The sequence below is a fragment of the Oncorhynchus masou genome, chromosome 29, assembly GCF_036934945.1.
Source record: "Oncorhynchus masou masou isolate Uvic2021 chromosome 29, UVic_Omas_1.1, whole genome shotgun sequence".
In the NCBI taxonomy this organism is placed as follows: Eukaryota; Metazoa; Chordata; class Actinopteri; order Salmoniformes; family Salmonidae; genus Oncorhynchus; species Oncorhynchus masou.
Genome location: NC_088240.1, coordinates 63465031 through 63487955, shown reverse-complemented (window position 1 = coordinate 63487955; position 22925 = coordinate 63465031). Strand labels below are relative to the sequence as shown.

Here is a 22925-nt window from a genome sequence, read left to right as displayed (position 1 = left end):
TATAGCTGGATGAATTGGGAAACGTTGCCTGGAATGAAAGTATTCCCAGAGGAAGTTATTAAAGTTGTAACATACATGTATTTTCTACAATTATGTTTTGGCCCTCACATCATTATCAATTATAACATTGACATGGATGGTCGCAATACCCAAGAATGAACTAGACATTGGGTGGGAAGTGCATGGCGAAAATATCGGGCGACTCTCTCTGAGCCAGCCTACCATCATATCCATGCCTCTGGGCTTGCAGTCCAACAGCGGCGTCCATCCCACTGGCTTCCCAGCACCCATGTTGACCGTCCCGCACCATGCCTATATGTTAGATTCCTCCACCGCCCGCCACTCGGCCGCGACTGTCAGCTGAGCAAGGCTATGAACAAAGCCGTATTCACCCTCCCCTCTTACGAAGACCTCTTGCTCAGCACTACTACCATGCTATACCCACATTTCTAACTTCTGTCTGTTCATACCGTTGGACCATTAAAACCTCTGTGGGTGGCCAGCATCCACACTCTGTCCACAAGTGGTGAGAATAGCAGACATGAATCACGACTCTGACTCTGCAGCCTGTCTGCGAGAAAGCAAGGTCCTGCTTTGTGTCTAGTTGGAAATCTGTACATAATCGTTTCCCACATAATTTCAACCTGTATCATGTGTTTGACTTTTATAGGAAACTGGGTTAAGTCTGATGGCTGTGAAAGGACAAAAAGTTCCTCCACATACTCATATTATTGTGCAAGTAATCCAATACAGGTCTTGATGAATCCCACAGAGATTTTGTTAAATTGGGAACTGAAATTGCATAAGCATCCAAATGGAACTCAAAGCAATGTGATTGTGACACTTGACCTTTGTTTGGCCTTTCATGTTGTCGACATGTTGAGCAAAAATATCTGCTATCATCCACATGTTAATCAAGATTGTCCCAGATTAATAACCCCAAATTAATCCCTTTGTGCAGGGGCACATAATGAGGATAATTTTAGATTGTTCACCATTAGCTGTTAACCCCTCAGTTTTGGATGAATTGCTATTTTCTTGAGAGCCTTGCAATATTTCAGGGGAGCTAATAGGAGGAGTAATTTAATGAAGATTTCCTCTCCTTTTTATGAGTGATCAGCGATGGTTGTAACTGGTCATATTCTTTATGACAGGCAATAAATAGGCCTAATCAAATCACCATGATATGTGCTCTTCTTACTGAATTTGGAGCATGGAAACAAATTATTAAAGTGGTTTACAAGTTTGGTTGGTCAATTTTAACTTTTACACGATTGCTCTAAATAAAAAAATAAAAAACCAGCAGACTGACATGCTGTTTTCTTTTAATTGTAGTATAGGTAACTGGAGTATGTGAATGGGTGCTGCTGGTAGTTGATAGGCCTCTATTGTATTCCCACTGCAGCATCCTCAGTGGTACCCTCTGCTGCGAGATGGTGTGGGATCGCAACTTTGAATTCAGGCTATTGACTTCTGATATTAATATCCCCTAAGGTGATTCCTTCAACCTGCATGCTTGTGGGCGATTGATGGTGTGGGATCGCAACTTTGAATTTAGGCTATTGACTTCTGATATTAATATCCCCTAAGGTGATTCCCTTAACCTGCATGCTTGTGGGCGATTGATGGTGTGGGATCGCAACTTTGAATTCAGGCTATTGACTACTGATATTAATATCCCCTAAAGTGATTCCTTCATCCCCCCCCCCCCCCCCCCCCCCAATCATCGCGCAAATAGGAAAGTGTTCTTGGTCGGAGGAAGAAAGTGGGCTGTTCAAGATTCTGGTGTGCATAATTCTCTGCCCCCCAATCCCTCTTTACTTTGCTTCCTTCGCTGGCGGACGGAGCTCAAGTCGTTCTTTAGCTTTTTCTATTCAACTTGGGGAATCCTCGTACCTGACAACCCATTGTCTAATTTCATTCAAATTTGGTGGAAAAATAATTATTAGAAGTTGCACCTGTCGAGTCTACTTCAAAATACAGAGGTCCGCAGAAAGGATACTTTGAGAGGTTCGTTTAAATGAGGTAGGTGATGGATTTGTAAATCATATATCTTTGGCATGTCCTTGATAAATATAAGCATACATTTCTGTCGCAAAATAACACGTTTTGTTCATGAATTAGCCAACAAATGTTTTTTCGTTGTGTAAACATAAAATGCTCAATACATTTTGCCATAATTCTAGCTATTTAGAGACATTTTCGAAAAACGTTTTAAACAATATAGCCTATATTTTTCGTCAAAAATATATAATTAAATATTTTCTATCACCTCTTTTAGCCTACTGTTATTGCTATTCTGTAGGTCAAAATGACATTTATATGGGCGTTTATTTTGATATAAAGTTATTTTGACTTACCACGAACCTCACAATCTCAAGTATTCAATGTAAAATAATATTTTCCTGATGCATTGTTTGCTGAGCACAGTTAAGCAAGGATCCAGACAGATTGCACCTGCTACAGTGCTGTGTAAGGATTCACTCCAAACTGATTTTATTAAGGAAATCGCATGGGGCAATGCACACTGTTGTTCTAGGCCTACTTGTACCTATAGAAATAAAAGTTGTACTGTACTCCTAACTGGCTACATATAGACAATCTGTGACAGGGAATACAGCATATTTTCCCCAACCAACTACTGTATTGACATTAATACCAGTAGCTTTGTTTAAGCATATTGATTAAGACATACAGATCTCTGAACTGGAAAGGGAAAGGGGGATACCTAGTCAGTTGTACAACTGAATGCATTCAACTGAAATGTGTCTTCCACATTTAACCCAACCCCTCTGTATCAGAGAGGTGCAGGGAGCTGCCTTAATCGACATCCAGCCCGGGGAACAACTGCCCGTCAAAGGCTTAAACCTTTTGATGCCAGTTGATATTTGAGTGGGCTAACACAGATGTTTTGTGGAATGTCAAGTGATAGTTAAGTTGGAACAGGTAGCTAATTTCTCTACACCTCTCACAGTCAGCACACCTATTTGGCTAGGGGCACTTACAATGTATAGGCTATTTCATGACATCTCAGTGTTGATTTATCAACACCTCTGTTTCTAAGTCGATGTTGTATCATTTTAAAAGAGCTAACATCGACCCATACAGTACGTTGACCTAGTTTAGTACTATGTCCCAAGCAGGACCTTTCTGATACAGTGTGTATGTCAACAAACCTTGTACTTTTACATGGAAAAGTGGAACTGTAAACGTTTACGTGTGTGAGAGCCCCCCCCCCCAAGCCCAGCCCCTGGATGTGCTCATCACTCAAGCCCCAGGTAGGGACAGCCATGAGGAGCTCCCTGAAATATGAAGAGGGGTGTGAGGTGAGCAGAGGAAGTGACACGCATGCCCTACCCAAGTGGACTCTACTGCATGGAGTGGAGGGAGAGAGAGAGGGCAGGGTGATTTCATGACCACTCTGCTGTCCATGAAACACTGTTTGTGAGCTTGAAACTATTATAGTTTTTATATTTAAATATTCAGCCAACCAGTAACCGGAAAAACGAAAAGGAGGTCTATGTCATAGTATATGCCATTTAGCAGACACTTTTATCCAAAGCGACTTACAGTCATATATTGTATTTTCGTGTGTGGCCCCAATGGGAATCGAACACACAAACCTTGCCTTGCAAGCACCATGCTCTGCCAACTGAGCCTCACAGGACCGTTATTGTTATCTCTTCCATAAAGAAAGTAGAGGCAAATAAAAATAAAGGTGCACTTTGATGACACTTAGCTGAGTTTTAACAGGGCTGGATAATGCCCTAGTTGTCTGCCTAATGTTACCGGTCTCTTAATCATGTTCCTATGTACGATCAAGTAGCTATATCCTCCTTGCAGCCTGACTGTCAAGACAGACACTTTGATGCTGTGGTATCTGGGTTATCCTTCTCAGTTTGACTAACCTTGCAAATATGACTGTCTATTGCAAATATGAGATCATTGGTTTCTAAATAGGTCATTGCACCAACTTCGTGCTGTTGACTGACGAGAGTGGACTGAATTGGTGTACTGCTGTGAGTGCTGCCACAGTTTGCCTTGACAGTCTCCCATAAGCCCTTTAAGCGCTCAGAAGCCCTACATTTCTGCCTAATCAGCCCGTGGCACAGGCTACAAATTGGCCAAGGCCCCCTCCCCCCCATCCACCTCCATGAGTCAGTCCCTTTGGCTGGAGTGGCTAACGGCTAAAGCTAATAGCAATATGGCTAATGTCACTCCTCAGCTGGGCCTTCTGTTGTGTCCTGCCCTGCCGGAGGGGCACTGCTCAATCACACCAAAGCTTCCTTCCTGTTGACTTTCTCTCTCTCTCTCTCTCTCTCTCTCTCTCTCTCTCTCTTTCTTTCTTTCCTCTCTTAGTGCACTCTCTCATAGCCCCTTTCTTTCTCATTCTCACCCCCCCCCCTTTTTTTGCTTCCTACCAGCCTGGGCCTATGAGGGGGTATGGGTTGCCCCTAGAGATGGGCAGATGGAGTCATTCGAGGTAGCATGAGGCAGGATTGGAGGATGAGGCGTGGTGGTGGGGTGGAATGAGGCCGGGTAATGGAGGGTGGCAGACTGGCAACGGTGGTGGTCGGTGCCATTTCCATGAAAGGAGGGGGAGTCACTCAGATTTGGGAACTATACGAAAATAATGACTAGGACAGCTGGTGTTCGATAAGCTACAGAGGAGAGAGGCTGTGTGGGCCAGGTGTCTGTGTTCGTGTTTACGGTATCTCAATCTATTTGACCATAGAGAGTGATGTATCAAACCATTACTTAAGCCAAAAGAGAAATAATCTGTTACTAACCCTCATTGAATCAGTCCAAGAAAGTATAAGTCCACTTACAGAGGTACTTACACACCCACACACTTCCCCCTTCCCACCACCATCATCCCCATCACCAACACTGTATACTGCAGTCCTTCAGCCTGAAATGACCTTTCTTGGTCAGACCAAGGTGAAGTCATTGGTTATTCCAGCCACTTGTGATGCACATCTAAGCACTTCTGAGGTTGCCTGGGATGCGTCCTCCCCTCTCTCTCTCCCCAGAGGAAGCCCGCCCCCTCTCTCTCTCCCCAGAGGAAGCCCGCCCTCTCCCTCTCTCTCTCCCCAGAGGAAGCCCGCCCCTCTCTCTCTCCCCAGAGGAAGCCCGCTCCCTCTCTCTCTCCCCAGAGGAAGCCCGCCCCCTCTCTCTCTCCCCAGAGGAAGCCCTCTCCCCAGAGGAAGCCCTCTCCCTCTCTCTCTCCCCAGAGGAAGCCCGCCCCCTCTCTCTCTCCCCAGAGGAAGCCCGCCCCCTCTCTCTCCTTGAGTATGGAAATGTGTCATGGCTAAGGGCCATGTGCCAAACACAGCAGGGAAGAAAACAACTTTGTGTGTGTGTGTGTGTGTGTGTGTGTGTGTGTGTGTGTGTGTGTGTGTGTGTGTGTGTGTGTGTGTGTGTGTGTGTTTGGCAATATGAACAAAAATCCATATCATGATACATTTATTGAATTGAATGATAATGAAGTTTACAAGTTACTTTTTTATATTACACTTAAAACTACTTATACCTCTTTGAATGTTGTGGCTACCATTGTCCCGTTTCGTTTCAAACTTCACATTCCTCTAGTATCATTATTATCGATATCAGTAAAATGCCCTTGATAAATGGTTGGTTCGGTCTGTATCGATCATTTTGGGTTTTATTGTCCCAGCGCTAGTGTGTGTGTGTGGATATTGGGGGGTGGGGATGTTTTGGGTGTTGGGGGAAATTAATACATATCAGTGCTGTCTGCTTATATACTTAATTAACAGTCATAGGTTTGAGGAAGATTGAATGGAGGGTAATTGAGGAACCGGACAAAAAATACTTAATTTTCCTAGAAACTGGAGCTGAGACAAGTAGGAGAGGGAAGGCTGCCAGTATGACAGTTCATTTGCTTGTCCACATTCTCTCCATCTACTGTTATGGATACTGCCACAGATCTATAAGCTCCCCAATTTCATTTCAACTGACAGTTATGATGTGGATGATTTACCCAATGATTTTCTTCACAGGTTCGAGACAGTGTTGTTCATGTGCAATTTACCAACTTCTATCTTCACCACTAATCTCCACTGTATTATCAGAGTGTCACGACTTCCGCCGAAGTCGGTCCCTCTTCTTGTTCGGGCGGTGTTCGGCGGTCGACGTCACCGGCCTTCTAGCCATCGCCGATCCATTTTTCATTTTCCATTTGTTTTGTCTTTGTTTTACACATCTTGTTTCAATTCCCCAATTACATGTTCATTATTTAACCCTCTGTTTTCCCCATGGTTTTTGTGCGTGATTGTTTTATTGTAAGTTCAGTCCGATGTTTGTGGGCTTGGTATTACTTTATGTATTTGGACATTTTGAGTAAGGTCCCTTGTGTTACTCATCTCTGCTGTCCTGCGCCTGACCTCTCTGCATTTGCTACACCCAGATCCTTACACAGAGATCACACTCTAACAACCCCCATGTTTACTAATGGATTTACAGTTTATGTTATGCAATAGGTCACTTTACTTCAAACTTTGAAAAGAGAGTTTTACATGGGAACTTTGGGTAATTGATCATTAAGCAACAATCGGATTACTACAAAACCAACATTCATTTCTGCCTTGATTGCTAGTTAATCTAGTTCTTCTTGACCTAATTCCAGTTCCTGATGTGATTTCCCACAATATCAGGATTCTATATAAAAGGGAAGCAACAATCCAGACAGGCAATGTAGAGTATAGGTTGAGATTCTCTTCCTCTAACCTCGTCACTGGTTGCTTGTAAAATAGCTTGTAAAAATGATTAAAGGGTCTGGATGTGACTTTTACAGTCAGTCGGCTTAATCTACCGTGGGCTGTCAGTAGACATTTCCTCCTGCTTCTCCATTTAGCAGAATCATCACTTCCTCCTAAGTCAAACTTTAGGACATCAAGACATTTGAATTATAGGGATATATCTGCAGATAGAATAATTATAAAGATAATTGGCCTGATGATACATGAATGCCACCTACAGTACTAGATAGTTTAGGTTGAATAAAGAATTCACAGTGACTATATGGCCGAAGTTAGACTTGCGTTTGAATAAAGGCAATGTACTGTACACTGAGTGTACAAAACATTAAGAATGCCTGTTCTGGCCATGACATAGACTGACCACGCAAATCCAGGTGAAAGCTATGATCCCACATTGATGTGTAGACAATCAGTGTAGATGAAGGGGAGGAGACAAGTTAATTAAAGAAGGATTTTTAAGCCTTGAGAAAATGAAGACATGGATTGTGTATATGTACCATACAAAGGGTGAATGGGCGAGACAAAACATTTAAGTGCCTTTGAACGGGGTATGGTAGTAGGTGCCAGGCTCACCGGTTTGTGTCAAGAACGGCAATGCAGTTTCCCATGTGTATGAAGAATGATCCACCACCCAAAGGACATCCAGCCAACTTGGAACGCTTTTGACACCAGTCCAAGACCTGGCGAATTGAGGCTGCTCTGAGGGCAAAAGGGGTCTGATCAATAATAGGAAGGTGTTCTTAATGTTTTGTCCAACCAGTGTAGATTCTCTAACTGTTAGAAAGTGATCACTAAAGCACCCAGTTCACTGGGTTTGCAGCATGACTGCATAGTTCATTCACCAACACATCCAGTTGGGGGGGGGCTCTATTCATGTATACATTTTTGCACCCTCTAAGAAACACACTGCTTATTTGAATACACCGGCCTGCTCAGAATGGGTAATGTGGCGGTCCTATCGAGTCAGTGGGGAAAATGTGTAGCTGTGTCTGTGTGTCTTTGGTGTGTAGGTAATGTTGATGGGGTGGGGGTGGTTGGGGTTTAACATTTAGGTTGCTAAAAGGGATATAATGATGATAAAGCAGTGGAGTTGGAGAAAGGGCTTTGTGCCATGCCATCCTGGGGGAATTTGGGGGACATCAGAATTCTGCTCACACTCGAGAGCTCCCAAAGGCTGACTCATGCCAGCTGGATGACACCAAGGCCACACAGACAGTTACTCTCTAACACACTCTAGTTGACTGATGCAGAAAGGCACATACTTTATCGACACACACACACACACACACACACACACACACACACACACACACACACACACACACGCACACACGCACACACACACACACACAGGCACACAGGCACACACACACACACACACACACACACACACACACACACACACACACACACACACACACACACACACACACACACACACACACACACACACACACACACACACACACACACACACACACACACACTATCTGACTAATGACACACTTGACTTAAAGAAATGTATATACACATGTAAAAACACAATACCCCACAAACACATATCCATAATCTCATCCATTAACTTATTGGAAGCTCAACAAAATTCTGCAGAACCAAAGAACAATCCCTCACACTTGTCATACAAATCAATTTGTCAAAATGAAGAATGAATATTTGTTATTTCAAAGGGACTTCAGCTTGATCAGGACTGACGTTGCATGTGATGGATTAACACACCATCCTACCCGTTCTCAAGGTCTCTGCTAAATGACAGCTGATATCTTAGCCACGGCTTTTACTTTACGGTCATAGAGGCTGAGGTGGTTGTTGAAAGCTGGCCTCTTGCCACTATCTAGTAATATACTCTGAGGTTGATGAATGACTGTAAGCATGAATCAATATTTGTATATATATTTTTTATTCTTGTCTCTAGGTATCCAAAGAGGCCGCAGGACCCTCTGAGAGTTATTGAGGGAGTCATCCCTACCTCTTTGCCTCTTCTCACTTTCTCTACAGCACTTCTCCATTTGTCTATTAAGCTGTCACTATAATGATAATGTCTTTCTCTCTTTGTCTCTCTCTCCCCCGCCACCTCTCTATTTCTCTCTATTGCAGATTGGAGATGCTCCTGTCTTTGCTGCTGTGTGCCATCTGTCCGCTCGTCCTACCGTCCTCCTCTACCCCCAGCCAAGCCTCAGGTGCGTGGCTCCCCTGTCAGCCCCGGCTATACTGACATCCATTCAATTATCTATGAGCTTCGACTTCTAAGGGTTTAGGGGCATTTTTTAGTCACTCCCCGATCATTCATAGTTTTTGCTGACACACACTCTGGAAACAATTTTAGAAGGTGTGACTTTAGAAGCAGAATTCAAGGTTAACTGATGTGCCCAGGTGTGTCTCATCCGGTATTTGTGTCAACAACACCATGATGGCAAGTGGCAAGTGGCAACTGGCAATACTTTTGAATGGGTTCCAGACTTTAACAAATAACATTAACAGCAACCTGAGACGCCCCCCCCCCCAAACTGTGAACTTTTTGACTGTATAAAGTCAGCAATTGAACCCCTTCATTCTGCACTCTCCAGATGACTCCAGACTCCTACAGGTGACCATCCCTACGACCCCTCCCTTATCTGCCGTCTTGGGGGGCTCTCTTACCCTACCTTGCCTGGTGTCTCTGTCCCACCCGCCCCCCAACACAAATGGCCGCCACGCCGTACTCTCCCTACCCAGGGTCAAGTGGAGCGTGCTGTCCCAGGGACACGAGACTGAGATCCTGGTGGCCCGAGGGGACAGGGTGAAGGTCAGCGAGGACTACAAGGACCGAGCCTCCCTGCTCCATTACGTCTCCTCCCCAGCCGACCTCACCCTGAGGCTGGAGGGCCTGCAGTACAACGATTCTGGCTTCTACCGCTGTGAGGTGCAGCAGGGCCTGGAGGATGCCGACGATGTGGCTCAGGTCAAGGTCAAAGGTGAGGCCAGGGTTTGATGTCATAGATGTAGGGGATAAGCCAAGAGTTCCTGACCCGTGACAGTAACAACTCAGGAGTGCGTGTGTCAAGGCTTGTAGCTTGTGAATTTAATAATGAATTCACTTGTTAAATCAACTTCAATTAGTGTAGATGAAGGGGAGGAGACAGGTTATAGGAGGACTTTTAAGCCTTGATACAATTGAGACATGGATTGTTTATGTGTGCCATTCAGAGGGTGAATGGGCAAGACAAAAGACTTAAGTGTCTTTGAACGGGGTATGGTAGTAGGTGCCAGGTGCACTGGTTTGTGTCAAGAATGGCAACGCTGCTGGGTTTTTCACGCTCAACAGTTTCCCGTGTGTACTTGGGCCAGAACCCCTGTGGAACGCTTTTGACACTTTGTAGAGTCCATGGCCCGACGAAATTAGGCTGTTCTGGCGCAACCCGATATTAAATCAAATCAAATCAAATTTTATTTGTCACATACACATGGTTAGCAGATGTTAATGCGAGTGTAGCGAAATGCTTGTGCTTCCAGTTCCGACAATGCAGTAATAACCAACAAGTAATCTAACTAACAATTCCAAAACTAATATCTTATACATAGTGTAAGGGGATAAAGAATATGTACATAAAGATATGAATGAGTGATGGTGCAGAGCAGCATAGGCAAGATACAGTAGATGGTATCGAGTACAGTATATACATATGAGATGAGTATGTAAACAAAGTGGCATAGTTAAAGTGACTAGTGATACATGTATTACATAAGGATGCAGTAGATGATAGAGTACAGTATATACGTACGTACGTATATGAGATGAATAATGTAGGGTATGTAAACATTATATTAGGTAGCATCGTTTAAAGTGGCTAGTGATATATTTTACATCCTTTCCCATCAATTCCCATTATTGAAGTGGCTGGAGTTGAGTGTTGGCAGCAGCCACTCAATGTTAGTGGTTGCTGTTTAACAGTCTGATGGCCTTGAGATAGAAGCTGTTTTTCAGTCTCTCGGTCCCAGCTTTGATGCACCTGTACTGACCTCGCCTTCTGGATGATAGCGGGGTGAACAGGCAGTGGCTCGGGTGGGTGTTGTCCTTGATGATCTTTATGGCCTTCCTGTAACATCAGGTGGTGTAGGTGTCCTGGAGGGCAGGTAGTTGTGCAGACCTCACTACCCTCTGGAGAGCCTTACGGTTGTGGGCGGAGCAGTTGCCGTACCAGGCGGTGATACAGCCCGCCAGGATGCTCTCGATTGTGCATCTGTAGAAGTTTGTGAGTGTTTTTGGTGACAAGCCGAATTTCTTCAGCCTCCTGAGGTTGAAGAGGCGCTGCTGCGCCTTCTTCACGATGCTGTCTGTGTGAGTGGACCAATTTAGTTTGTCTGTGATGTGTATGCCGAGGAACGTAGAACTTACTACCCTCTCCACTACTGTTCCATCGATGTGGATAGGGGGGTGTTCCCTCTGCTGTTTCCTGAAGTCCACAATCATCTCCTTAGTTTTGTTGACGTTGAGTGTGAGGTTATTGTCCTGACACCACACTCCGAGGGCCCTCACCTCCTCCCTGTAGGCCGTCTCGTTGTTGTTGGTAATCAAGCCTACCACTGTTGTGTCGTCCGCAAACTTGATGATTGAGTTGGAGGCGTGCGTTGCCGCGCAGTCGTGGGTGAACAGGGAGTACAGGAGAGGGCTCAGAACGCACCCTTGTGGGTCCCCAGTGTTGAGTATCAGCGGGGTGGAGATGTTGTTGCCTACCCTCACCACCTGGGGGCGGCCCGTCAGGAAGTCCAGTACCCAGTTGCACAGGGCGGGGTCGAGACCCAGGGTCTTGAGCTTGATGACGAGCTTGGAGGGTACTATGGTGTTAAATGCCGAGCTGTAGTCGATGAACAGCATTCTCACATAGATATTCCTCTTGTCCAGATGGGTTAGGGCAGTGTGCAGTGTGGTTGAGATTGCGTCGTGTGTGGACCTATTTGGGCGGTAAGCAAATTGGAGTGGGTCTAGGGTGTCAGTTAGGGTGGAGGTGATATGGTCCTTGACTAGTCTCTCAAAGCACTTCATGATGACGGAAGTGAGTGCTACGGGGCGGTAGTCGTTTAGCTCAGTTACCTTAGCTTTCTTGTGAACAGGAACAATGGTGGCCCTCTTGAAGCATGTGGGAACAGCTGACTGGTATAGGGATTGATTGAATATGTCCGTAAACACACCAGCCAGCTGGTCTGCGCATGCTCTGAATTAGGAATGTGTTCTTTATGTTCTGTACACTTATTGTACATTTCTGTACCTTTATAATGTCATACAAATTCTGCTGAGATGAATTGGTTGTCCCACCCTATGCACCCAGCAAGTAATAGAGTATGGATTGCCTGACCAGAGCATTTTGTAACATAATAAATCAGATATAGCCTTCCCTTGTGAATGTAGCTGTAGTTCACACAAAATACTGAATCTGAAATAACGCCAAGACTGTGGACCTTCAACAGGGGTGGTGTTCCACTACCGGGATGCTTCCAGTCGCTATGCCTTTACCTTTGCGCAGGCCCGGGACGCCTGTGAAGAGATCGGGGCTCACATCGCCACCCCAGAGCAGCTCTTGGCAGCCTACCACAGTGGCTATGAGCAGTGTGATGCGGGCTGGCTCTCAGACCACTCAGTGAGGTAAGGGCCAGGCAGATAAAAGACCACTGTAAATGTTCTCTCATATCAAGTGGACACAGATAGAGAGATGCTTTCATCCACTTCAATAGACTTTCCCCCTCTGTTATGACAGTTGTTTAACACTATGTGGTATCAACACTCTTCTCCACAGATATCCCATCCAGATGCCACGAGAGGGATGTTTTGGAGACATGGACGGGCATCCTGGAGTGAGGAACTATGGGCTTCTGGAACCTGATGAGCTGTACGATGTATACTGTTATGTGGAGAATATAGAGGGTAAGAAAATCTGTTATTTATTGGAGTATTTCATCAATTTGATCAAGTGCAGATGATCACAATCTGATTTCTCCCTCCATATATACAGGGGAAGTGTTCCATGGCTCTTCTCCCCGAAGTTTCACCCTGTGGGAAGCTAAGGCCTATTGTCTGGCTCAGGGAGCGGAGCTGGCTACCACAGGTCAGCTGTATGCAGCCTGGAATGACGGACTGAACGCCTGCAGCCCGGGGTGGTTGGCTGATGGGAGTGTACGCTACCCCATTGTCACTCCCAGGGAGCGTTGTGGTGGAGGGGAGCCTGGGGTCAGGACTGTCTATCGCCATTTGAACCAGACAGGCTTTCCAGAGGCACACACTCGCCATGACACTTACTGCTTCCGAGGTAAGAGCTTTCGAAAGCATAGGTATTGATGTTATGCTGGGCTTCAGTAGTGGCATCCAAACTCAGTTCCTACTGTATTCTAAGTCATCCTCTGGCCTAACTTTTATGCATTGCCTTTGCATCTGACAGGCAACAGCAACACTCACACCGAATCTCCCCATGATTACCTGGCTACAGAGCCAGAGGACATCGACCAGGACATTGGGACGCTGTCTGAGCCTCTGGAGGAATTCAGCCTGGGTCAGGTGACAGAGCAGGTGGTGAGCAAAGAAGCTCAGGGCTCCCTGTCTGCCATCCTTGTTCCAGAGGAGCAGCACGCATCAGTGCATATAGAGAAGCAAGGGGGTGTCCCTGGAGAGCAGTACCCAGAGGAGAGGGCTGTCCCTGGAGAGCAGTACCCAGAGCAGAGGGCTGTCCCTAGAGAGCAGTACCCAGAGCAGGTGGCTGTCCCTGGGGAGCAGTACCCAGAGCAGAGGGCTGTCCCTAGAGAGCAGTACCCAGAGCAGAGGGCTGTCCCTGGGGAGCAGTACCCAGAGCAGGTGGCTGTCCCTGGGGAGCAGTACCCAGAGCAGAGGGCTGTCCCTAGAGAGCAGTACCCAGAGCAGGTGGCTGTCCCTGGGGAGCAGTACCCAGAGCAGGTGGCTGTCCCTGGGGAGCAGTACCCAGAGCAGGTGGCTGTCCCTGGGGAGCACGGAGAAGAACAGGGGTTTGTTCCTGGAGAACACGGAGCGGAGCAGGGGGCTGTTACTGAGGAGGCATACACCAAGGAGGATGGAGAGGAGCAAGGGGCTGTGCCTGGACAGCACGGAGAGGAACAGGGGGTTGTTCCTGGGGAGCAGTACCCAGACCAGCCTGGAGAGGAGCAGGGGGCCGTCGATGGCCAGGGCCCTACTGTTGTCTATCACGCCCTACCCTTTCCGGTTGAACCCCAAGACCCATTCACCCCCACATCCTTCCCCCAAGACCTGAAGCCCACAGAGGACACCTGGCAGCCGTTGAAAGAGGTCAGCAACCCAGAAACATATCAGCCTGCCCCTGAGGGGGCAAACGTAGACTTAAACTACCCAGTCACACCTTATGATGAGCTGAATGCAAACCCAACTCTGTATCCACCTTCTCGCGAGACAAATTATGACTCAGGTGATCTTACAACTGCTCATGAAGACAACATTAGTATCCCCGATCCCTACCAGCCCTTGTCAGAGTCAAACGTGGAATCAGGAGAGCTCTCAATAGAGGGTGTTCCAGGGACTGCTCTGGAGGCCCCCGTGCCCACCACAGGGTATGAGGAGGTGAACAGGTCCAGTGATCCACAGCCCATGCCTGGCACAACCCCTGAGAGTGGTGAGTCTCAGTATGGTATTTCAGAGGAAAGCCTTCTGCAAACAGGGATCACCCAGGAGACCGAACACTACACTTTTACCTCTGAGACCGCAGGCTACAATGTATCAGGAGTTGAAGCCACTACTAGTCATGACAGCTCTCCAGAGGAGCAACTGGAAAGTGGGCTGCCCACACCTCCTGAGGAGGACCACTCCGGAGATGAGCATGTCATCCAGGAGCATGTCACAGACACAGACTCGGTCTACCCAAGCACCTCTTACGACCTCTCAGGAGGGTCCATCAGGCCTGAGGGAGCCATCGCTGGGGGTGTTGAGGAGACATCTGTATCTTCCACTTCACCTCACGAGGAAACGGAGCTCTTCCCTGACCAGTCCACCACTCAGCCTCCATACTGGGAGAACACACCTGAATACCGGCGTACCAACTCTGTGGACCACAGTGCCAGTGTCCTTCTCCCTGAGGAGCATACCACATCACTGGACTCATTGGTCATCCAGACAGGGGAGAACAGTGGCTCTGCTACGGCTGAGTCAGGAGACCTGGCGACCCAAGGCCCAGTGGAGATGGACCCCTATGAACTGATCCCGACCTCTGAATATGGTGAGTCCATAGAGAAGCTTTTCTGTGCAAAAGGTCTATTTTTTTAACACTTTTATTTATGTAATGTACTGAAGATTTAGTGCAGATGTGTATTTAATGGTATTGAATGACATAAAAAGCATGAGCTGGTGCACCCCTAAAAAAGGTGGTAGAGGTGCTGACTAATGGCGTGTAAATTGCATTCATACATTTATCTAACCTTTATTATACCAGGTAAGTTGACTGAGAACACATTCTCATTTACAGCAACAACCTGGGGTATAGCTACACGGGAGAGGAGGGGGATGAATGAGCCAATTGGAAGCTGGGGATGATATATATGGTGACCATGATGGTATGAGGGCCAGATTGGGAATTTAACCACTGGGGTTAACACCCCTACTCTTACGATAAGTGCAATGGGATCTTTAGTGACCACAGGTAGTCAAGACAACCATTTAACGTCCCATCCGAAAGACAGCACCCTACACAGGGCAATGTCCGAAATCACTGCCCTGGGGCATTGGGATATTCTTTTAGACCAGAGGAAAGCGTGCTTTCTACTAGCCCTCCAACACCACTTCCAGCAGCATCTGGTCTCCCATCCAGGGACCAACCAGGACCAAACCTGCTTAACTTCAGAGCCAAGCGAGCAGTCGGATGCAGCGTGTTATTCTGTAAAAAGCTATACAATTGTAGGCTATTCAAAATGAAATAAAAAGAGAGTCACACACTCTATATACAAGCTCCCAGTAATTGATTTGATAAACCACCAACATTTCAGCATCACTGTGCCTTCTTCAGGGTAATGTCATGAATGTGAATGTCTACATAACCTGGTTCAAGCATTCATGACATTACCTTGAAGAAGGCACAGTGATGCCCGAACATTGGTGATTTACCCAATAAATTACTCGAAGTTTGTACAGTATTTATTTGATATTTTACGTTAATTTAACTAGGCAAGTCAGTTAAAGAACAAATTCTTATTTTCAATGACGGCCTAGGAACAGTGGGTTAACTGCCTTGTTCAGGGGCAGAATTACAGATTTTTACCTTGTCAGTTCGGGGAATCATTTTGCAACCTTTCGGTTACTAGTCCAACGCTCTAACCGCTAAGCTACCTGACGCCCCGTATATAGACTGCAACTCTCTTTATTAAATTACATGAAAACATCTGTGCATATGTAATGTGTGATAACATTTTTTTATTATTAAGAGCTGAACACTCAAGTGTGGACAGGGTTACACTAACTGTAGGCTTGAATAATGTTTGTGATCTGTTTCCTGGCAGCTTTTGACCCCACTCAGGAGCAGTCTGGTGTCACGTCACCCGACTCCTCTACCCTAGATGAGCATGTGGAGCAGGAGGCAGGAGGCACAGTGGACTCATTACCAGAGGTTTCCATGGGCTCCACTGACCTGGGTTCAGTTCCAACTGACAAAGTCCTCACAGTTAGTTATGACACTGGCTCTAGTGAAGCCTCTGGGGTCCACGAGGGAATGCTGGACGTTACCCTCTTGACATCCCCCAAACCTATAACCTATTCCCCCCCGACCCAGCGTTCCGTGGAAGCAGGGGCCAGATCCCCAGGTGACTTCATAACCGTCATCCCAGAAACCAGCGTTCCATCTGGGTTTGATCCCCTGGAGGAAGGGCTGGAGAAGGTGGAGCAAGAGGGGTTGGGTGAAATCCCAGACGTAGTTGAAACTACTACCCCAGAGACAGCTTCTGGTGAGGAGGGGAGTGGAGATGAGCAGAATGGTCAGGGGGTGAGTGGAGAAGAGGAGAGTGGTCAGGAGGTGAGTGGAGATGAGGAGAGTGGTCAGGAGGCGAGTGGAGACGAGAAGAGTGATCAGGAGGCGAGTGGAGAAGAGGAGAGTGGTCAGGAGGCGAGTGGAGACGAGGAGAGTGGTCAGGGGGCGAGTGGAGATGAGGAGAGTGGTCAGGAGGCGAGTGGAGATGAGGAGAGTGGTCAGGAGGCGAGTGGAGAAGACGAGAGTGGTCAGGAGGCGAGTGGAGACGAGGAGAGTGGTCAGGGGGCGAGTGGAGAAGAGGAGAGTGGTCAGGAGGCGAGTGGAGATGAGGAGAGTGGTCAGGAGGCGAGTGGAGATGAGGAGAGTGGTCAGGAGGCGAGTGGAGAAGAGGAGAGGGGTCAGGAGGCGAGTGGAGACGAGGAGAGTGGTCAGGAGGCGAGTGGAAACGAGGAGAGTGGTCAGGAGGTGAGTGGAGAAGAGGAGAGTGGTCAGGAGGCGAGTGGAGAAGAGGAGAGTGGTCAGGAGGTGAGTGGAGACGAGGAGAGTGGTCAGGAGGCGAGTGGAGACGAGGAGAGTGGTCAGGAGGCGAGTGGAGAAGAGAAGAGTGGTCAGGAGGCGAGTGGAGACGAGGAGAGTGGTCAGGAGGCGAGTGGAGACGAGGAGAGCGGTCAGGAGGTGAGTGGAGATGAGGACAGTAACCAGGAGCTGAGTGGAAATGAGGACAGTGACCAGGAGGTGAGTGGCCAAGAGGGAGTAGAGTCCGGCTCAGGATCAGGCGAGGAGCACTCTGCATCTGCTGATTCTGGAGAAAGCTCACGGATCCTTGAACCAGAAGTCCCATACATCAATGAAACTGTCACTCCCATCAATGGCACAACTGTCAATAGCACAGATGAAAGCGAGCCTGAGTCGAGCACAGATGCGCCTTCTACTAACATGGAGATCACGCTGCTCCCTGATTTGTACCAGACCCCCGTGCCCTCCCCCACCATACCCCAGGAGTCCCGGGCCGATGCAGATCTGGAGTACAGTGGGGAGACCTCAGTCACGGAGGACCCTGACTCCATCACTCCACCCACTGAGGAGCCTGAAGAGACCCCCAGCCCGACGCCCACCACAGAGGACTACGATGACCAGACTATGACGGCAGCACCCCTATATCCAGAGGACGTTGATGAGGAGAAACTGATTACCACTTCTACTACTCCAAGATTTGGGAACATTTCAGGTAACGTTCAATGCAACTCAAACCATGACAATTATTTGAATCCATGTGTTAATGCAAATCATAATTGCATACTTTCTACCATATACCTCACCTTAAATTACTCACTTGACTCTTGTATTTATTTTATGGTCTCATGCCTCCCCCGCTCTGCTTAGTCATTAGAAAGTTTAAAAAAAATTGCTATGATATGGCAATCAGAGTAAACAACTGACTCAGCAAAAGAAGGGGATTATCATTGTTTCGGTTGGAGGTAAACACACAGCAGCTGTCTCTGTTATTAGCAGCAAAGGATTGGGAACATAATATGCAGTGGCCTCCAAAGGTATTCATTCGTACAGTGACAATTTTTGTTTTTCTTTTGGCTCTACTGCAGCACTTGGATTTGAAATGATACAATGACTATGGAATCCTAAACACTTCTACATTCATGTGGATGCTACATGATTACGGATAACCATGAATGAATCGTGAATGATGATGACTGAGAAAGTTACAGAGACATAGATAACATACCCCTCCAAAAGTGTTTTGAAAAATATTCTATTCTTATTTCCAATACAAGTGACTCAAAAATGACACATTACATTATTCACCATTCATTTGTATTGGGCAGAAATAATCTGAAACACAACAAAACAAATGCATCCAACAGGTTTTTAGTCACAAGCTTGATGCACTGTATTTAGTCATTGTGTGCTAGGAATATTGGACCAAATACTAATCTTTCAACTACTTGAATAAACATACGTGAATTTATCCAAATACATTTGGTTGCCTAAAACGGGAGGACTATCTACAAAAAGTGCTGTAAATTCACCCGATATGTATGAAAATACCCTGACATAAAAACTGAAAGTCTGCACGCTCATAGTCATTGTATCATTTCAAAGCGCTGGAGTACAGAGCCAAAACAAAAACAAATAAAGGGGCAGTGCAGTCAAAAAAGGATTTTCTGTTTTTTTTTGTAATGATATTTCCACACTATGAGGTCGAAATAACACTCTGAAATTGTAAAAATGATGATAATTCCCTTTTAGTACAAGAGCTTTTTTTTTTAAGAAAGAAAAAAAATGCCTGGAATTATCAGCCTGTTCAGGTGGGAGGGAGTTTTTGGCCCACAGCATGACATCACAATCCAATCTGATTATTCTGACCAATGACCAGTCATCTTTTATTTGCATATGTATCCTCTTACTTTGAAGGGGCTCTAGAGTCTAGACAATCCTATCTGCCAAGCAGGGCTGTGTTTGTAAATATATTTCAATTTGTATCAACAAGGTCACACATAAATGTCTGTATTTAAAAAAATATATATATTAACCTCATTGGTATTTTTTCAATGGCAAAATGAGACTCAGGAAGTTATTTTCAAGTAGTTATTTTCATTTATTAGACATATACAGTGATGATCTACAAATAAAATGCAAAAGACTATATGGGGGGGGGGGGGCATTAACAAAATGGCATGGTAAAAAAAGAGCATGGAAGCATATGTGCTCCACTTCACATATGCATGTGAAAAGGTCACCTATGTCTGAAATTTCCTCAGCACAGGGGCTTGAAAAGGTCAAATTCTATTTCCTATAAGCTGAACACTCAGGCCACTGTAGGCCTATAGTCAGTCAGTGATGAGGATGAGTACTGTTGGTATAATGGCTCCCTCCAGTGGCAGTTAAAGAAATTACCATGTAAATCAACAATAAAGTGATCCTGTCATATCTGTCCTTTACATTGACACTATATAGAGGAGATTTCAAAACATTTGTACTGCATTTACATTGGTGCCAATGCTTGTCCTCTCCTACGTTTGTGTCTCAGATGCCTGCCTAGATAATCCTTGTTCCAACGGGGGAACATGTGTGGACAGTGGGTCTTCAACCAAGTGCCTTTGCTTGCCCACCTATGGAGGAGACATGTGCCAGACAGGTACAGTAACAGATTGCATGTTTTGTTTTCTCAAATATAAGGTTGAAATAATGAACATATCGCTCCCCCTTATGTATATGTTTGTCTCCTCTGTGTGCATCTAACCTCTTCTTCTTCATGTTGGTTAGACCTGGAGGTGTGTGAGCCGGGTTGGGAAAAGTTCATGGGCTTCTGTTACCAACATTTCACCAAGCGTCAGGGCTGGGAGGTGGCAGAGCAGCACTGTCGTTTGTGTGGCGGTCACCTGATCTCGGTCATGACCCCTGAGGAACAGGACTACATTAATGGTACAGCGGGCCTGAAAACATGTCATTTGATCTTGTAACAGACAGCTCTGAGTGCTCTGCATAACTTGACCTGTGTAACCCTCATCCGTGGATTGTTAAAAAGGTGTAATTCAATCACTTAAATGGGAAAATGTGTTCATTTAACTATTTATCATAGCTTCATTCAGTGTGAACAGAACTTACAGTCCTAAAATGCATAAACTGAATGCGTAATGACACCTCTGTAACCCCAGTACCATCTGTGAGGAATATTTTGTAAACTAATGAATTTATTTGTTTAAAGGTTGTATGGTCCAGGGAAGACGCAACATTGTCTTCTTTCATGTCTTACCTGCCGTTCACTCATTTTACCCTGAAACATGGGAGGGCTTTGATGCCTGTGTTGATATTGTGTCTGGAAATATGGAGGAGATGATTATCTAGCATTCCTTAGTTGTTTTCCTGGGCCTGTAGTCTTACAGCGGCCCCTACTTGCTAGTGAGCGAGGGTTTGCAGGCCCAAAGTTACAGTGAGCTCTCTCTTTCCCTTTAGATAAGTACAGAGAGTACCAGTGGACGGGACTGAATGACAGGACCATAGAGGGAGACTTCCGCTGGTCTGACGGGAATCCTCTGGTGAGTCTCACATAGTCTGTGTTCCCATAAAATATGTCGAGGTTCTCCATAAACATAATGTTGTTTGCGTGAACGTGCCTCTGGGATTGTATCCCATTGGTATACAGAAGATCCTCACTCATGTTTTGTAAGACCTGATGCAAAAATAACCTCCTCCTGGTATGTGATCTGCTTCTCATGCTACTTCTCAGCTGCTGTATATGTGAACTAACAGTATTAAAACTCCTCTACTTCTTCATCATCCTTCCCATCTTTCTCTGCCAGTTGTATGAGAACTGGTACCGGGGCCAGCCGGACAGTTACTTCCTGTCTGGAGAGGACTGTGTGGTGATGGTATGGCATGACGGGGGGCGCTGGAGCGATGTGCCCTGTAACTACCACCTCTCCTACACCTGCAAGAAGGGCACCTGTGAGTACACAACCATAATCACCACAGTAGTGTAGCATAGAAGTCCTCAACCTCTCAGTATGGTTTTAATGTATTTGCACCCCTAACAGCATTATTTCTGTTCAGCTTTCTGTGGCCAACCCCCCATCATTGCCAATGCCAAGGTGTTTGGTAAGTCGCATCTGCGCTACGAGACCAACTCCAAGGTGCGTTACTACTGTGAAGAAGGATTCCTCCAGACACAGAACCCTGTCATTAAGTGCCTATCCAACGGCCAATGGGAGGAGGCTTTGATCACCTGTCACCCTGGTGAGGACAGACATTCATTCCATTGACTGACATGAAACAATATAAATGTATGATGTGTGTGATAGGTCTCTAATGTTATCATTGTATGACTCGCTTAAGTTATTTTGTGATCTACTGTGATAATGACATGATGTACCTGCTATGTTTTTACAGCCCTGACCAACTTGGCAGAGGGAGAGCAGAAGGTCACGACGCCACCCAATCAGAACGAGGGGGTGGAGGTGGTGGACACAGCCACGGAGAAAGCCACTTCAGGGTTCTGGGACATCAAGTGGAACTAATAAGCTCATCAAACTCAATATGCCCCTTCCCTCTTCCCCCTTCCCTGGAATCCTATGTTCCACTCAAAGACTGTCCAACCTTGTCCCTCCAACAAGGTGGAGCCTTGTAAAATAAATGTTCTCCCTGAGAACGAGTCATCACATTCCTGTCACCAGCGCTTTCCAGAATAAACCCATTTAGAACATCAACAGACTTGATGTTACTCGGACCTAGTGCCGATCGATCACACTTACAATAAGAGTACATCCCAACATAAGGCCACGATTAGAGGGAATGGATCAAATTTGCACAGTACAGTTTGTCATTGGAATGAGCTTTAACGAAGATGTCCCATCCATCATTGGGCTTGTTTGTTGTATAATGATATGTGTTTGTTGACTAGTGAAATTATTTGACATCCACCTGTGCTACGACACTGTTGGATTACTGTATTTGACTGCGAGTAACATATATTATGACATGTTTATGAGGGTGTACAGTAAGATTTTGATGGAGAGTTTTAGTAAAGTGCAACCTAAATCTCAACCTCAGCTGGTCTGACATTAACCGAAGCCACTTTCCCACCCTCTGCCACAAAGACAGAATTAAGATGTCCACTTCCGTATGCTATTGTATAAGAAAATCTCCTTGTCAATCCATATCTTCTCAATTCCTACAACACCATGCATTTTCTCAACATGTCCTCTTATCTGGTACTTTGTTTTATCAGGTGTCTTACGAACTTTGGACCCAATATTAGAAGCCAATTTCCACTTTTAAAGTACTTGGTTTGAAAATAGCCAGAATCCAAAGTTGTTTTTTTATACTCTCGTAAAAACGTAATCACTAAGATACTAGGAAGAACATGTGAAAATGTCCACAATGGTATTTCCGTTTTCATGCACCAGTGATGTCATTGTCTTAGTTCCAATGGAAGTAATACTGTACGTTGGTAGTGTTTAACAGTAATCAAATAATGCTAATTGTAAATCCCATTTGTGACTGCACAATTGCATATTGAACTTGTTATGAAAGAAAAAATGTAATTGTACAACTAATTAAAAAGGAGATGGATTAAATGAAAATAAGAAAAATATAGTTTTTGGAGAGTAGAAAATAAATATCTAATAAAATGAATTGATTACAATGTATT

The 22925-nt window shown here is 45.7% G+C and overlaps 1 protein-coding gene across 1 annotated transcript; it reads left to right on the top strand.

Moving 5' to 3' along the window:
* The first annotated feature begins 1805 nt into the window (after nucleotides 1–1805).
* LOC135520246 (aggrecan core protein-like) lies at nucleotides 1806–22923 on the top strand. Its single transcript, XM_064945654.1, has 14 exons — nucleotides 1806–2025; nucleotides 8895–8977; nucleotides 9365–9751; nucleotides 12243–12417; nucleotides 12569–12696; nucleotides 12785–13078; nucleotides 13208–15022; nucleotides 16296–17987; nucleotides 19806–19913; nucleotides 20042–20200; nucleotides 20732–20814; nucleotides 21079–21223; nucleotides 21329–21511; nucleotides 21665–22923. The coding sequence occupies exons 1-14, from the start codon at nucleotides 2021–2023 to the stop codon at nucleotides 21790–21792; spliced, it is 5385 nt and encodes a 1794-aa protein (XP_064801726.1). The 5' UTR covers nucleotides 1806–2020; the 3' UTR covers nucleotides 21793–22923.
* Nucleotides 22924–22925: the final 2 nt, after the last annotated feature.

Excerpts from the sequence above, each read along its gene's own strand:
- LOC135520246 (XM_064945654.1), top strand. Across the intron at positions 8,978-9,364 it reads TACCCCCAGCCAAGCCTCAG|ATGACTCCAGACTCCTACAG; the intron begins GTGCGTGGCTCC and ends TGCACTCTCCAG. Across the intron at positions 9,752-12,242 it reads GGCTCAGGTCAAGGTCAAAG|GGGTGGTGTTCCACTACCGG; the intron begins GTGAGGCCAGGG and ends GACCTTCAACAG.